Here is a 17,671-nt window from a genome sequence, read left to right as displayed (position 1 = left end):
GCTGACTTATTTACTTAGTTCGCTGAGCGCTGAATTTGAACGAAATCATTTGTGTCTTAAGCGCAAATGAATCACTTAAGTTGAGGACAACCGAATAACAACAATAATAATAATATTAAGGGAGAAGGCACGACAAGTTGGAAAATGGAAAATGGCAAATGGGAAATTTGTCGTTGTTCTGTGGCTCAAATTGTGTCCCCGAAAGGAACTTTTCCAACAAACATTTTTGAAACAATGCTGTGGCCCACAAAAGGGGCGGTTCAGATTGTGGGCGACTGTGGGCGTGGCCGTGGCACGTGCCTAATAGAAAAGCGATAAGCAGCCCCCTCTCCATCGGCTCCCCAGTGCTGACAACTTTTCTATTTTCCAGCCAAATTGAGGTTTTCCGGACGTAAGCCCTTTAATATCTTTACCCCTTTTGTTGGTACTTTTAATTGCACTTGCTAGATACGAAATGACCTTTGAAGGATGCTTAATAAAATGGTATTAAAATAGAAAGTTATATTATTTGCTACTTCCACCTGGGATGTTCGGCTACTTGAAGTGGATTTTTAGCTACTCCAATGTGGTAACATTATCCGATTGCCAAATTGCCAGCACTGACCTCCAATTGGAGCTCCAGTTGGTGGAGCTCTGCCGCTGCTCAGATAGTCAGCGATGCGAACGCGCTTATTCCGTGGAGACTCATTCAAAAAGGTCGCCACCTAGCCCACTGATTCCCATTTTGGTGGGAGCCCTGAGGGGTGGGGGGCGTGGCAGTTGGGCGGCCGAAGGTCAAGGGTAGCTGAAAATAATGCACAGGGAAAAAATAGGGGAAGCTAAATTCGGGAGCTTGATGCTCAGCCAAGAGCGTGGGAATGAAGGCAATGGAGAAATGAAAAATAAGCCAACTGAGACACGCCTCGGCGGTCACAGGACCACAAAGGAGATTCGGTGGCGGGGGAGGCGGGGGAGTCGGTGACTGTAATATGATTAAAAGCACCTCATAATTGTGGTCAATAGAGGGGAAAGCGGGGTGGAAAATCCTCGACCGCAGTGGGCGTGAAAAGTGCGAGGGGCACATTTTTGAATGGAAGGTGAAAAGTGGGTTGTGCAGCGAAGCGATAAGTGAGAATAGAGTGAATTGTAAAGCTCAGGAAAAATATATATGTACGTATTATATAATCTCTGCGGGCAGCGATTTTCAGTATTTAAACAATCGAAAGTTAAATATTGAATTACATTGATGCTCCGCAAATGAAATTGGCTTAAAGGAAAATCGCGAATTTTTAAATAATCAAATAAAGACTTTTATTTCGAAAAGTTTGTTGTATTGCTGAAATGTACGAATTGCGAATTATTCTTAATTCATTTAAATCAGCAATTTAACTTGAAACTGCTTTTATTTGAATACCAATTAAAACGTGAACGTAATTTTGTTTGCCTGCCTGACTTAATATACATAGTTCATTTTTGAATTATAACTTGTTTCATTTACCCATTTTCCATCACTGTTAATATATAAAGGGAATAATTTACCCGATACGCATTAATTGCACTTGCACGCGCCGAACTGAAGAATTTATAACTTATGGCGCATTTTCCAGGGCGCAAAGTCGACATCATCGCCTTAAAATTTTCCGAATCGAAGCGCCAAAGTGAGAAAGTGCGAAAAGCATTGTGGCGCAAGGGGGAAATGTGTGTGTATACGGAGTATGTGTATATGTATATGTAAATATGTGGTGCATATAAAGCTGCGCTTATTTCACTTTTCCACTTTGCTGCCATTTCACACATACATAAACTCGTAGTACGCAGAGTTTGCCGAGAAGAGGCCAGTTGAAAATCCCAGCCATATAAACTTATACAAATGACATCCGGTGCGCACACACATGCAAAGCACACACACACAGAGATCCAAAGACGACCTCTACGGTACCGCTCATTGTTGAATGATGTATGAAGCTTTTGGGGCGCCACACGTCCAAATTGTTGGCTCCACACCCAGAGAACCAGAGAACCCTATGCTGCTCCGCCGTTTTCCCACTTTCCACTCCTTTGGCCATTGAGTTTCCTCCCAACTGCTCCCTGAGAAGTTTGAGGCACGCAAATACCGCAATTGGAAGCGGTCGAGGTGTAAAATCATGTTTGGGCTTCAAGCGGAATTAGAGAAAGATGGACGTGGTGTATGGGTGGAAAATGGTGGAAAGTGGGCAGGTGAGCAGATGGGCAGGTGAGGAGCGGATAACGTGGGCTAGAGAATTGGGAATGGGAATTTGGGTCGCCGCCGCCTGGCACAGTCAAAGTACAGTGGAGATTACCCACGCCAGAACGGATGCATTGTCTGTATGCCGAAATATTTCGCAATTATAGACATTGCATGCAAGTGAAGGCAAGGCACTGGTAAAAGTAAAGACTGAATGACTTAAAATTCCAATCGAAATTAAAGTTATTTTATTGCTATGTCAAATTATATAATTGGATTATTTAAAGTGTATTCCGAATCCTATTGAAGTAACATATACGAGTATTTAAAATGCAAATACCCATGAGATTTCTTGCAGTGCATCCCGCAGCCAAATACACAGAAATAGTGAAATGCAGACATGGAAACACTCATCGACAGAGTTGCAATTTATATTTGATTCGAGGCATTCGCTTCGGGTCGATTAGTTGCCGCCGATGTCGCCGCTCGCCGCACATTTCCCTCACCGCCCGGCCGCCCCTTCAACGCCCTGTTTGCCCGCCGGTATATACAGGCTTAACCCACCGCATGCCACCTTAACCCACAGCAGGGCGCAGAATGTGCACAGAGCACAGAATACGTATACGCATGGTATGCCCAACACACTCAGCGAATGCTGCTCGTTACGGCAAGCGTATCAATTTGATCATGCGTGTCCTTTTGCCTCCCGATTTTCCAGTTCCACTCTCTCTTTGTGTGTGTGAGTGTGTGTATGTGACTGTGTGTGTGCGTGTGAGGGGGCTAAATGCCGCAAATTGAAATATGGTTTTCGATTTTCAGTTTATATGCAGCCATCTATAACCAAAACCCAAAACCCACACATCTGTACATCGGCTTTCGATGTGAGTGTGTGTGTGCGTGTGTTTGTTTGTGTGGGCGTTTTGCGCTGGTGTTTGCCTCTCTGTTTGTATTTGAATTATTTTATCATCTTTTCGTTTACTTTTCAAATTTCAAGTCGTTTGCTCAAGAGCGAATCGAAACAGGAATCGAAAAAGGAATCGAAATCGATGTTCCACATGAGCGATTGCAAAGTACTTTTGGATATCAGTTCGAAATGTTATGGTAGGAATCGTTGGGTTTTCCGATACTTTTTCAATTGATTTATACGAAATTTTTGAATGGGTTTATTTTAAAGTTTATAAATATTCAAAAAGATTTAAGCTACTTATACATTTAAGATTAAGAATCAAGAGGTGAAGAATAGGCATATTTACATTTATTATTTTTAAATCCGATATTGCCGCTCGGCTGAGTGTATTAACTTAGTCGCTGATTGCTTTTCGGTTTTTGGGAGCAGCCCGCAGTTGCTTTGTGCTTAGTTTGTTATTAAATAAAGGCTTAGTTGAGTGGTTTTTTTATGTGTCCATATGTGGCAAACGAAAGCACACAAGCACCCAAACCAACACACGCACACTAACACTCACACTCGCACTCACACTTTCGCACACCCGCAAAAGCGACCACCAGCCCATTGTCATATTAAATCATACAATTGGTCAGATGCCCCAAAGCTAGTAACCAAAAAAAAAAAAAAATAAAATAAAAATGTTCCTTTTTTTTGTAGCCACATGCTGACACATTTCGCCATTCACTTTTCACGCTCACCCACACAAAGACCGCTTTTGATTTCGCTACTTTCGTTTGCGTGTGTGTTTGTGTGTGTGCGTGTGTGTGTGACTGTGCCAGATGCGCGTGAAAATAAAGCGAAAAATTTGCATGCCTACACAGAGAGAAATATCCATATGGGGTCCATATAAGGGGTTCAAATAGCAAGTTCCACTTTTACAAAACATTTGAGGTAGCAAAGTAAAACTTCAAGTTATTTGAAAATTCAGCGAATTTCGTTTAGTGTATTGTTCTCTCTTGAATCCTCTTCTCTTTTTTCGCTCATCGCATTTTTGTTCGGTTCCTTTCCCTATTTTTTGGTGGCTTTGCTGCTTTATAGACTTTTCGATTTGGCTTAGCATGTGTGCGTAAGCGCTACGGTGTGTGTATGTGTGTGTGTGTGTATGGGTGCATGGCTGTGTGCGTGCCTGTTTGTCTATTTTGTCGTCCGTGTCGGTTTTAGTTGCCAATAGGCGGCTTAGCTAAATTTGCATTTATTGTTAAAATGTTTCATTTCATTTCATTTATTTGGCCAACGCAAAATAAAAAACAACACGGCAAAACTGAAATCCATGCGAAAATTGGACACGTGTTTGTATGCGTGTGTGTGTGTGCGTGTATGGGTGTGTGGTGCGGTCTATTGGTTTTTTGGCTTTGGATTATAACAAAAATTTGGGGACAAGTGTAAAGGGGCGTGTGGGAGTGGGCGGGGCGCTTAAATGTTTGCACTTTTGACTTTTCCCATGCAATATTTTTCGGGACTCGGCAGTTTGGGGCTTGTAGGTGAGTGATTGGAGTTGATTTGCCTTTGTTGAATACTTTTATTTTATGCGGTACAGTCCCGTCTGGTCAGCAAAGTCATCAACTTTTGCTCCATTCCATTCCATTTGGCATATATATTATATTTTTATTTCATTTGTGGGGGGCGCAAAACACAGTTTTGTGGTTTTTGTGAAAAACGATTATATTATTTTGTGGCCAGCAATGATTGGTTTTGTATTTAATAAAGTAAGGTGTTATAAATGGGGCTTTAATACAATTTTTTGTTAATTAAATTGTTTTTTTGGATTGTCGGTTACAATTACTTAGTTGCCTACCAAAGGAGGAACCTATTTAATTCATTTTATTTGGAAGGCATTTTAATTGGCAATTGTTTACTTAAGGCCCTAACATTTTTTGTTACAGCTGTGCTTGTTGTTATTGTTTCTCCATCCCCCCAAACCTGCCAAATTCTTGTTTTTTTCTTTTTTCCTTTGAGGCTATTCCTTTCTTTTCCGTTCTGCTTTCCCCCTTGCTACGCTTCCCTTTTTGCAACTCACAATCAATGTGTCCAATTAGGTTCTCAGTTTTCGGGTTACCTTCCAGTCGAGTGGAGCCGCCTTCCCACCAAAAGCCCCAAATATCCTGTAACCTGTTGTAGCATAACTCAATTTCGGCTTAAACAACAAACCGAATCGAAACGAAACGAAACGAAACGTATACCAAGTGAACTGGAAACGGAACCAAAGTGCAATTATATCCCCTAACCCCTACAGAAAAAAAAAAACAGGCTAAAAGCAAGGGAGAGGAAACTGCGTCAACACGTGACTGACAGGCCAGAAATAAACAAAATGTAGCTCCGCTTTGTGCCAAATCCCACAGCATACTTTCTGGGGTTTTCCCCGGATGCCCACTGCCCAATGCTCGATGGTCGATGGTCGATGCTCGATGGTCTGTGTTTCGGGTGCATTCTAAAAGGCATTTCCCATTGCATTTTCATTCATCGCTCGTAATTGTGGTGTAAAAACGAGGCATCAAAGGAGCGGCCCAGCTATGTGGAGAGAAGTGAAAGGCAAATGGCAATAACTGTCATTTCCCGGCGACCTAGTAAATTCGCCTCAGCTCTCGAAGCTCTCAAATGAAAATTGCTGACCTCTGCCCAGGCCAGACCAAAAACAAAAAAAATGATAGCAAAGGAAAAGGGAGCCCAAAAGGATTTGCCTCCTCGCATCACGTCCTGCGCCACCACGCCTCACACATGTGCAACAATTGTAATGGCCTTCGTGTGGAGGCAATGCATAATTTGTTATCTAAATTCAGGTTGTCTATCGGAATGCTCGCAATGCTATACTGATTAAATTTCGCTACCCCCCCCTTTACTTGCACACTCACACAGACAGACACACACACATACAGTAGTCGTACACAGACAGGACTTGCATTGAAAATAAAAACCCCCAGCTCCTTAACACGTTTCATGGCATTGAATGAAGAACGTGCTGGCTACATATGCGAATCGTTCGCAGCCAGATGTACGCGAGTAGCAACCGAAACTGTCCGTGCCAGTCTCATTCGCATTTTCTGGCTCTAATGCCTCCGTCTTCCAGTCCACCCCCAAACCCCCCACCCCCTCCAACTGCAGGATCCATTACAGTGGTCCCGGATTAAATTAGGCAAGTGTTTAGCAGACCTTAGTCTCTTTAATTTGAAATAACTGGGCTGAACTAGGCCGAAATGTGCGAGTATGCTGCATTTTTGATGAGGTATTTTGTGGTTGCATACTTTCAGACACTTTGTCAAAAGGATTATGCATTTTGAAGTGATTAAGTGTCTGTAAATCTGCATTTATCTGCTTAACATCCCACCAACATTCGGGTATTCCGACATTCAGACATTCAGGTATTACATTTTAGGCGAATATTGTCCGAAGTTCATTAGGAGCATTTGTAGTGCATCTTACCATTTCGGTTGTGGTTTCCTTCTCGGTTTCCTGCTGCAGTTCGTCTCACGGTGCGGCTTTCGTTTGGGTTTTGGGTTTTCGGGGCCGCCGATTCCGATTCCATTTGCCGTTTGCCATCTCCCTCGCGCGCCATTTGCTGTCCCTGTCTCGGTTTTGGTTTCCTCACTGGGGCCATGTAATTTCAAGTGGCGTCTGGATGTGGCAGGCAAAGGACTCGGCTCTCAGCTTGTTTATGCATTTCCAGCGGGCCCCACAAGAAGCAACAGAAGCAACAGTCGCAGATGGACCCCGCCCACTTGCCCACTTTTACTTCGATATTCCCCACTTGCTTGTTATTTTTGCTTTTGTTGCCCCCTTCTTTTTTGTTTTTTTTTTTGTTTTTGTTCCACCACGTACTTCATTCGCTCTCGATGATGCAAAAGATTACCAAGTTGTTGGCATGTGGCAGCGGCCGAAAGCGGAATATAAACTCAACTCAGCCCTCAGCTCTATGCCTGTGGGTCATTATGCAGGCCCCAACCGCATCCGCAGCCGCATCCGCATACCCGAATATCCGCATCCGTGTCCGCTTTTTGGTGGCCGCAAACCGTCAACGAGTCCAGCGGGCTGACAGCTTGAGGCACACTTTTTATATCCCTTTTCTTATTATTTGTATTTTATTCGGGCTGCCATCCATGGCCCTGGGTATCCATGTCTGCGGTTTGGGTCTTGAGCACCCCAAAAGATTTATTTATTGCGGCTTTTAAACTCCGCAAGGAGTGAGTGAGTGAGTGAGCCCAAAAGACACCCAAATGCCGAAAACACCGTAGTCCGTAGACCGTAGTCCGTGGTCTGAAGACGGAAGGCGTGACTGGCGTGGGGTACTGGCCATCAAATCGGGCACGATTCCATCGCACTTCGTTTATCCGTTCGAAATGTTTGACTGCGGCATCACGCTCCGCATTCGATAAATGAGTTGGGTGTACTCCAATGCCGGCTACCTATAATTTATTGAAAGTGCATTCCAATTGATTTGGGTTCGATCAGGTATTCTTGTTGCGGTAGCAGATTCTTTAATTTATGATTCATACCCTACTTGAAGCACAGACTCATGACTCACTGTCTTACTTAAAAACTAAAAGAAAATTATGCAAAAATCGTTAGCATTGATTGTAAGCTATTCAAAATTCCCAATCGATTTAAATTAAAATTTTAAAATAAATTACACTGCTATTCATTTTGCTATTTGATCACTTTGAACCAAGTTCTAAATTAAAATTCGAACTTAACATATGTAGATAGTATGTAAGCATGTATTTTGCCAACTAAAAAGATTAAACTTTAACTTGGAGTTCCGTCTAGCATTTCGTGGTCAGCTTTGGGCTATTGACTCGAACTAATTGAAGGCCATTATATCCTGAGACTCAGTCTCAGTATCATTGTGTGGCGAAATACTTGAAACTTGTGAGTTTTTTTTTGTATATTTTTTTTTTGGGTGTGGTGAGGGGGGAGGTGGTAAGGGAAAACATTTGTGCGAGATTCTCGAGTGAAATGTTCTTTGGTGCTTGCTGTATCGCTGGCCTTGTGCCAATCAGTGTTTGCCTTCGTCAGTGCCACTTGTGGCAGCTGCACACATCTGCCCCTTCGTCCGCTTACACCGCCCACTTACACCGCCCACTTTCATCGCCCACTTTCACCGCCTCACCCACCCCGCTTGGAATCGTACTCGTACATTTTTGTAAGTGCATCAAAATTCTTAGCATAAGACGTGGACTTGTATCTCGGCTTGTGTTTTCCTTTTTGATTTAGTTTTTATTTTTCCAGTTTCTTTTCTCACTGCACGTTGTTTTACTTTCTTTGCTTTCTTTACATTTTTCATGATTTTCTGTGCTCAGCATTTCTGCGTTTTTTTGTTTTTTTTTTCTTTTTGTTTTTGCTAGTTTTATCCACCACCTTCCCCCTGTTTTTTGTTTTGTTTGTAGTATTTGCTAGTTTTCCCACATTCTCTTTCCTATATATGTATATATATAGTATGTATATGTATATATATAATTTTTTTTGATGTTTGTTTGTAGTATTTTGCTGGAATTTCACTTGGTGAACTGGTCTGGCGTCTATTTCTTTCTTGCCACATTTTCATGTCGTTCTCTGTTTGGTTTTTATGTATTGCACAACAAATTTTATGTTGGCTTGGACGTCTTGATCCAAAAACACCGCCCATCAGCCCCTTAACCCTCGAGTGCCGCTACGTGTGCCCTAGAAAAATGCACAGAAAATTCTTCATTTGCGAGGGTTTCAATTGAATTTCGAGCTCCAAGTCCTTTACTCGTATGTTTTTACGCACACTGTGCACAATTGTTGTTAGCAAACAAATTCAAATCTTAATGAGAACGTATATATTTCCTGATTTTAAATAGTTAAAGTTCATAGATAAAAGGATCGTTAGGGAAATCACAATTAGTTGCTTGAACACATTTCATCTGAAGTGTGGACTAATTTTTCTTCCATAAATTTTTCTCAGTGCCAGTGATATGAGTGTGTGTGTGTGAGAGACCGGGCATTCAATCATTGCGAGACTCAACATGACGAAAGGATGCAGGACAAATGGCGGCGGAAGTGGGGAGCGGTGGAGCGGGGGGGTGTGGCAGCTATCTGACTGATTTTCCCTGTACTCGTGCTGCCCCCACATTTTTTTTTCCCAATTTATTTGCTTGCTCCACAAAATCACCAACTAAGCAATAACAACAAGGGGCGAACCTCTTTAGACGTGACTCTACGTTTCACTTTGCAGTGAAATTGTTTTTTCATTTCCATCTCCCAACCCCAACAGACACTAATGGGTTAACTCGAGTTGGTTACAATCTAACCCAAGGGCTCCTCAAGTGGGTTAAGCCTAAGCATTTGTCCGCCCCCACCCCTTTAACCCGTAGTCTGTGCTTTGGGGGCGGTGGCGGGGTGGCTCAAGTTCAGCAAATTGTGAGGATTTTTGTGAGTTATTGTTTGAATCCATTTGTGCGGATGCGAGGATTCGGATTCGGATTTGGATGCGGTCAGCGGGGGCTGGTAATAGAATTAGGCAACTTCAGCTTCAGGCAACCAGCTGGGGGATAATCAATTTGATAGTTTCGGTGTCCACCTTTGAACCCCTCGATTCCGTATTAGATATTAGGAATTCCCGGAATGGAATTGCAAAGGTTCCATGTGCTTGTACAACGATGTGGGAGATGTGTGCCTACAATATTAGGACAAAGGGAGTGCATTTTCGCCGAGTGTTTGTCCTTTTTGTGGGTAACCCTTTGTTTGCCAGTGATATACGCAGGCCATTGTTCAAAATAATAAACAAGTCTAGTTGCCAGAATGTACACTTTTTGTCTGGAGTTGGTACTATTACAGCAAAAAAGGCACATTTATTTTTATAAAGTGGAAAAAGTAACAATAATTGTTTATGTTTACGCAAAATATAAGTGAAATGCATGTAGACATAATGTAAGTAATTAACATGTTCTGTTCATTTTATTATTTTTTATGTGTTACATTGACATTAAAGTGCGCCATGGTACTTGACGTAGTAATTAGGCTGTTTGTTAAAAAAAATATGATTTTTATTTAATAGTTGCAATTAATATATTTGATATATTTGTTGTCTTTAACGTTAGTTCCTCTTTAAAGCGCCTGCTGTACTTGATGTAGTTATTATTTGCAGCTTCCCTGTGACATTTATGATCTTTTCGTGTCACTTAGCCTGATGTATATTCTGTTTTGCACATTTGTTTGGTTTTTTTTTTTTGTACTAACTCCTTTTTGTTTTGGCAACCCGATTTTTTGTGATTTTGTTTTTGTTGCAGCCCGGGGCTTTATGGCTTCCACGGAATTTTTTGGTCTTTGCTTAACTTTTGTTTTCTGGTTCTTTATGACTCGTTGACCGCCCCAAACCGCCCCGCTGATCAGTTTTGGCCCCCCTTTTGGTCCTTTTGGCCGTCCAGACATTTCGCCATCGCTCTCTGTACATTTCATTTGCAATTTACTTTTTGCCCTCCGGCCAACTTTCCAACGTCGGTGGTTTTTCCCGCACACAGCTCGTCATCAATCTCCTGCCCTCCGTATCGTCTGTATCCTCCGAATCCGCCTCTGTATACTCCTCCGCCAGCGATCTCTCCATGGTTTCGCCTTTGGCCGTGCTCCAGTTTTTGTGCCATTTCCCAATTGCTTTCTGTGCGGTTTTGGCCATCCATTGTTGTTGCTCCATTCCCATTCACGAGAGATGCGAGGATGCTGGAGGAGGAACTGGATGCTTTTACGAAATCCTAGCCGTGATTTGCCGTTTAATTGTGCAGCAAGTTGCCAAAAACGCAATGAGTGAGAAATGGATATTTGGATATGTGACCCGCTTTGGCCTTCCTTTTCACCCTGCCATAATGGTTGCTCTCCTTTCGGCTTTCCATTTTTTTTTTTGACCAATTTTTCGAACATTTTTTCGGCCCTCACCTCCCTCCTACCATTCCACTGTGAACTCATGTCCTGGCAGCAGGACGAACTGCTAGTCAGCTTAGACACGAGAATCGTTTTTGGCGGCATGCGTGCTGTGATGTGCTCCCTTCTCCTCCGCACTTCCATCGTAATGACTCTTTTATCGGCACTTGCAGAAATTTTGTGCCAATAATTGGCGAGAGAAAAACTGGAATAGTAACTCTGGTTTTTTGCTGAAAATATCAATCAACTATTTCTATGAATTAGTGGGCAACAGTTCATAGAAACTAGTTAAATGCAGTCTCAAATACTCTTTAATTTGTAGAGGCTAATTAAAGATTAGATGTTTTCGAACTTAATGAAATTCTGTGCAGCAAAGCAAACAGAAAAACACTTTCACTTAGATAATGAAAACATTATCTAAGCAGGATGATACGGTTTCCCATTCAGTCGATGTGCCCCTCTTTTCTGCGAGTGACCTGTCATCAATAAGGCAACAAACTTACAAACGGCAAACGGACCGACTTGAACACGACGGACACTGGTTTGCACTTTCTCACAAAAAGAAAAAAAAAGAAAAAGGTGAAAGGAGAGGAAGTGGTTTGTATCAAATGGAGCGATGGAAAGGATGCGATGCGATGGTAAGGGATGCGATCTATGGTCGCTCCATTTGATTCACCTCGTGCCTTCGTTGGGACGTGCGCAAATCAGTTGCAGGAAAATCTATCAAAATTCCGCAAATAACTGCACGTGTCCTGCGTGTGTGTGAGTCCTGTCGCATGTCCTGGAAAGTTACTTCGTTTCAATCAGGCATATTGGTTGTACACACACATCTCGATTTTGCGATGTCTTCTCGACCACCACCCACCCAGCCCATATCCTCGCCATCTTAAAAGCATCTATCTTCGCCGTGGCACATTCCCCGTGCTCCTTGCCCCATTCCCTGCCGTGCCATCTTGAGTCCTCTTGCCGGGATTCCGAGCAGGACTTGGACTCTTGGTTGGCTTCTCTTGGTTAGGCGCTGCTCTTGCATTTGATTAAGTGCTGGACGTCGTGTTTTGGTAAAGAAGCCGGAGAACCGGAGAACCATCACCACTACCATCACCACCACCAACAGAAGCAGAACATGTGAACTTTCTCATTTGAGCTAATGATCCGTGTAATCTGCTTCAGTTTTCCCGCTTTGCCCCACTTCCACAGAGCTCTGCATACACGGAAAAAAAACAATAGCAACAGATCTGAAATTCATCAAAGAATGTGTTAATTATTTGAATGACAACGAAAAGAATCGTTAAAAAAGGAACTATTTATAGGATTTGAAAGAATCTTTACCATTAATGTAATATAATTAAATATTCTTTCTTTTTTGTTTTTTGTTGGTAATTAAAATCTTTTGTGTTGTAATCAATTAAACATTCCTTTCCGCGTGTATGCAAAATTGAATGCGGGATGCCTGCTGGGAAAAGCTTTGCATAATTGGCATAAGTTTGCACTTAAGTCAGACTCAAAGGTAGCAACCCACACACACGCACACACACAGCAGAACACACACACGTAATGCGTGCATACATGCGTGTTTCCCCACCTGTCCTGCAATCCATCCGCCATCGATGTTGCGCTCTTCTCACGGTAGATTTAACACACGACGAAGCGTTCAATAAATGTCAGCAATTAAAAGGGCAAAATAAATGTTGCACCGCCCCTAGGTGTAAGTGTGTAAGTGTGGAGCTGTAGGTGTAGGTGTAGGTGCTAGAGTGGGCGGAGTGGGGGCGTGGTTAAGCTGGCAAATGGCGTGGAATACGCGTGTAATATCTAAATGCCAAGATGGCAGGGAATCGGAGCAAAGCCCAAATGAGCGTATCTAGATATGGCTAGATATATTCAAAGCAAATTCAAAACAAGACATACAATTCAGAACCTACGAGAATGAATGAATGGCGAAAGCATTTTGAATGAAAATAAGAAAATTCCGTCTAGTTGCTTGAAGAAATGAGTTCTTGGAATATTAGTTCCCAGAAATATAAACGAATGCCATTACCATAGCATCATAATAAATAATTATTAAATAATAACATCAAAAGCTAGTGCCAAAAATAATGCAAACAAATTGTGTTTTCATTTTATTGAACGAGTCAATATTTAACTGCATAAATTTGGGTCTTAAACCCAAAAATTGCATGAACTGCACGAAGTAAACAAAAGTGTTAAATGCAAAGTGTAATAAAATAACACATTTAGCGTAACAATGTGGGTTTTGCCAAATATTTGCAAATAAAAATCAAATATAATTAGTCTGCTCATAATCCTCATAAATCTGAGCTCATTTTTGGGCAAAAACACTTAAAGTAAATCCCACCCACATGGTCGTGATTGATTCCGTTTGGTTTGAAGGACGTTGGGTAGCATTGTTTTGGTCTGCGGTCCTTCCACCTCCCACCACCCACCTCTCACATCATGATTGATGATGGCCCCGTTCGCCAGAAAGTGCGCAAATTGGCAGGATAATCGTATTGGAGCTGGAATGCTGTGGAATGCAGATTGGCATTTGGCAATGCGAAAAGCCGAAAATACTGTCGCATTAGGCTTGAGGTGAACCAAAAGTATTTCCATTCCGATTGCATGTCCTTGTGATTTTGCTTTTGCTTTAGCTCTCTTGCTTTTGCTTTAGCGCTCTTGCTTTTGGCTGCCATGATGATCCAGATATCAATTTCAATTGTGGGGCCAAAGAGAATTGATATGCAGATGCAATTACCAATTACCTCGCTTGATTTGCCTGATGCGTGTAGTTATTTCAACGGGCCGCACACTGAGCGAAAATTGTGTTTGTACAGTTGGTGAATGAACGGATGTTGCAAACGATATATGCTTATGGGCAGTTCCCTAGGCCTTCTGAGATTTCTGAAAACAATAGAAATTAGACAACCCATTGTTTATTTGTAACACTTGTAAGCCGAAAACAGAGAAATTAATTAGGAATTACGTTGCTTTGTTTACGCCTGCCGCTGCTACTCAGTTCCTCATTTTCAAATGCTAGAAGTGCTTTGTTTTTCCCTGTGCCCCACAACACAGACAATTTGTGTTTTACTTATCGCAGGACAGTATCTGGTCTCCCCGAACAAGATTGAATGACGGGATATTATATGCCACAAACATGTGCGGCAACGGCAATTGAACATGTTTCATTAAATTCGGGGCGCTTTTTCGGGTGCGGAGTAAAACGTGCTGCGATGTCTTCACCTAATTAGCATTGAGGGCGGGTCGCCAAAAATGCAAGCCAAAATCATGCCCAAAAGCAGGCCTGACACTGAAACACTAAAACACTGAAACACTGTAACGGGGGCAACGGGGTGTCCTTAATTGAAGTGCCACAGGATTGGGATATGCGAGCAGTCCAGAAATCTCCACAAAAGGGATGGCACGTGCTAACCGGAGTGCGAATCGCTGTCGTATTGTATCAAGTTGGCAAGTTTTTGTGCTTGGGTGGCGCAATCTGTAATTTAAATGCCAGCCATCTTCACGTTTATCAGATTATTTGCGACAAACACTGCGGATACTCTACTCGTATATATATATGAGGGTGTGTGTATGTGTGTGTGTGCAGATATGTGAATGTAAATGTGTGGACTGTGATTAGCAGGATAATGAGCATGTTTCATCCGCTGACTCTGAAAAGCGATCTTTCGGCTGGTTTGGTGCTCAAAAATATCTGTAATTTAATGTTTGTAGATTCATTGAAAGGGATTATTAGTTATTAGAGTGGACTAAAAGTCACTTTATTTACGATACGACACACAAACATTACTAACTATGCAATGGTAAAATGAACCACCTCTTTTAGCATTATGTGTAATATCCTGTACTCACTTATCGCCAGTGAAGTTTATATAGAAGGTATATGCGATTTGCCAGGATATTACACATTTTCCTGTGGTAACTCGAAGCTGTTGACTCAATTACATGGTGTTTGCCGTGCAATTTGCGCTCTAAAACACTCACATCACAATTTTCATTTTCATTTTCATTTTGGGCCAGATTTTCATGAAAATATTTTGCATTTGCAGCACCCGGCGCGACAGGCTGTCTCATTTCCACTTTCACTCCAACTTCCACTTCCACGCTCACACTCAGCCAACTGAAGACTGAAGAGGAGAAAATAAAGGTTGCAAAAAAACGAACAAAAAGAAGGTTGAAGGCGGCGACAGGCTCGTAAAAGGGCGCTGCTGTACAGCAATAACAACATTTTATGACGGTCACATAATAAGATCGAAACGGCCCCGCCCACTTTCACACAAACCAGCGGCGCAGACGAGGATGCAAATTACGTGGCACATGAAGCGTCAAAGCGTTTGATTTGATTGTCAGCGGCAGAAGAGAAGGCAAGCGAATCGAGTCGTTTACCGCCCGAGTTTACACCTTCAACGGACCGACTGGAACAGATTGATTGATTGATTGATTGATAGATTGGCCAGTGGTCGGAGGTTAGAGGTCAGAGGCGAAGGCAAAGGCAACGACAGCGGCACAATGAACAAGAAGTCGCCACTGCCGTTGGCGGCATTTCTCGGCGGCGACGGCAGCGGAAGCTGTGCCGCCAGCGGCAGCAGCAACGTTGCAGCAACTGCAGCGGCAGCGGCGGCGGCTGCAAACGGTTCCGGCGGCCGTGCTGGTCGCCAATCGTCGACGGGCGGCTCGTCGAGCGGCGGCGGGGGTTCAAAGTCGGAGAAACAGGCGGCACGGGAGGCGGGCGGCGGCGGCGGCAGTCTCTGCGGCTGCCAAAAGGCGCCCAAGTCGCACTGCATATCAGCAACAGGTAAGCAAAAAAAAAAACACACTAAGAACAGTTTAAAAGACCCAAAAAAGTATGCTACTGTACGTGATAAAACACAGTGCGTATGAGTAATAAAATGTAGTATTACTCATACGCCATGCGTTGTATGACAAGCTCTTTTTTGCATACAACGACATAGTCAGGAAATGATTTATATTACCATTTTTAAATTGCTTTATTAAAAATATTTATTGGCCATATACATATATGTGTAATACGCTGCCAGCGAAGTATGTTCGCAGCATAAATATCAGTATCAGTATTCATCATACGCCGTGTGGCCCAGCTCAATTATTTTAAATACGCCAGTTGGCATAGATTTCAAACCGACACACACAAAAAGTGATTTAACACAGCTGGTGATATTTTAGATAAATTCAATTTTGACCATTATAATGGTAAAAAAACCGGAAAAGAAATGCAGTGTGAGTTGCAATTAATGGAACCTTTGTGCTCGACAGGCGTGCTTTTGCTGGTGCTGCTCTACACGGCCATGGGTTCCATCGTGTTCGTGACCCTCGAGGGCGAACTGGAGGACGGTGGCGCCCTGGAAACCGCTGTGGCCGCCTCCAAGCCATATCCCCGCACCGAACTGGCCAACGCCGAGATACGATCCAGGTACACATATTAATTACTTGTTAGATTCTATAGATTTCTGTAAGTACATGGCGTACTTTATGTGCACCCACAGAACTGTGGATCGCTTGTGGTCGATAACGGAGGACCTGAATATATTGTACAAGGAGAACTGGACGCGCCTCGCCGCGCAGGAGGTGCAGCTGTTTCAGGTGAGCATACCAAGTTTCTTGGCCAGGTTTCGGGACACTAATTGAGCATTTCCTTGGCTCCTTGTCCCTTTTTCCAGGACACTTTGCTGCGGGCGGTGCGACAGTCGAAGGTTTATCCCCCCGGAGGAATCCAGTTGAATGCGCCCACACATAAATGGACCTACGCCTCGGCCTTTCTCTACTCCCTGACATTAATTACGACGATAGGTGAGTGAGTGAGAAGTGCCTCCCATTTGCCACCCTGGACGCATCGCTCATACGCCCCGTCTGCCACTAGTAAACAACCCCAACCCCCCGCCTCCCTTTAGGCTGTAGCTCCACCGCTCCCCCTCGCCCATCGCCCTCGTCCAGAGCGACCTCTACCCATTTCCTTTGTTCGGCACTCCTTCGATTCTCTGGGCAATTTATTAGCCCGGGCATCTGACGTTTGCCATCCGAGCCTGCCAAGTGCATGAACCCCGTCACGTGTGCGTGTGTGCGTGAGACGTTGAGTGACCGCCCCGGACCAGAGATGTCCGCTCCACTGGCCATTCGCCATTTGCCACTTGCCACCCACTGGCCACCACCCATTTACCACCACCCAACTGACCGCCCAACGAACGGCTGCTGTTTTTAATTAACAAACTGTCAACTGACAGCATCGATTTGGATCGCTCGGCCTCTTGGCCACACATTTTTCCCCTTTCTTTTTTGCGTTCAATATGCGAATGCGTCTGCCTGGCCTTTTTTTTGCTGTCTGATTTCAATTAGTTATAAGTAACCCGGGGGGCTAAGTAGTCGAGAGTCTCTCTGCCCCTGCCCCCGTTCCCTAATAAAGAAAATGTTGTTAAGATGCATGCCCATCGTTATTTAACATGAGGCGCAAGAAAAAAGAGTGAGCCCTCCTGCTTAAAAAAAAAATCGGATGCAAATTGAATTGTTGAGGGCCCAAAATATTAATTGGAAAAATAATTTGAAACTGCCAGCAAGAGGCTGGCTGGCCAACACTTTCATTTCCGGACATCGTAATTTGTTTATTTTCAAATTTTCATCCAAAATAATGAAGCTTATATTTATGACAACCA

The 17,671-nt window shown here is 43.2% G+C and overlaps 1 protein-coding gene across 1 annotated transcript in view; it reads left to right on the top strand.

Moving 5' to 3' along the window:
* The window catches only part of LOC122624366, a 54,043-nt gene that overhangs the window by 24,176 nt on the left and 12,196 nt on the right, over positions 1–17,671 (top strand). The window contains 4 exon segments of the mRNA XM_043803874.1: positions 15,056–15,801; positions 16,281–16,437; positions 16,511–16,607; positions 16,685–16,814. Coding sequence (XP_043659809.1) covers positions 15,516–15,801; positions 16,281–16,437; positions 16,511–16,607; positions 16,685–16,814 — 670 coding nt within the window. The 5' untranslated portion in view covers positions 15,056–15,515.

Source organism: Drosophila teissieri, chromosome X (assembly GCF_016746235.2).
Source record: "Drosophila teissieri strain GT53w chromosome X, Prin_Dtei_1.1, whole genome shotgun sequence".
Taxonomy (NCBI): Eukaryota; Metazoa; Arthropoda; class Insecta; order Diptera; family Drosophilidae; genus Drosophila; species Drosophila teissieri.
This window is presented reverse-complemented; position numbering and strand designations above follow the sequence as displayed.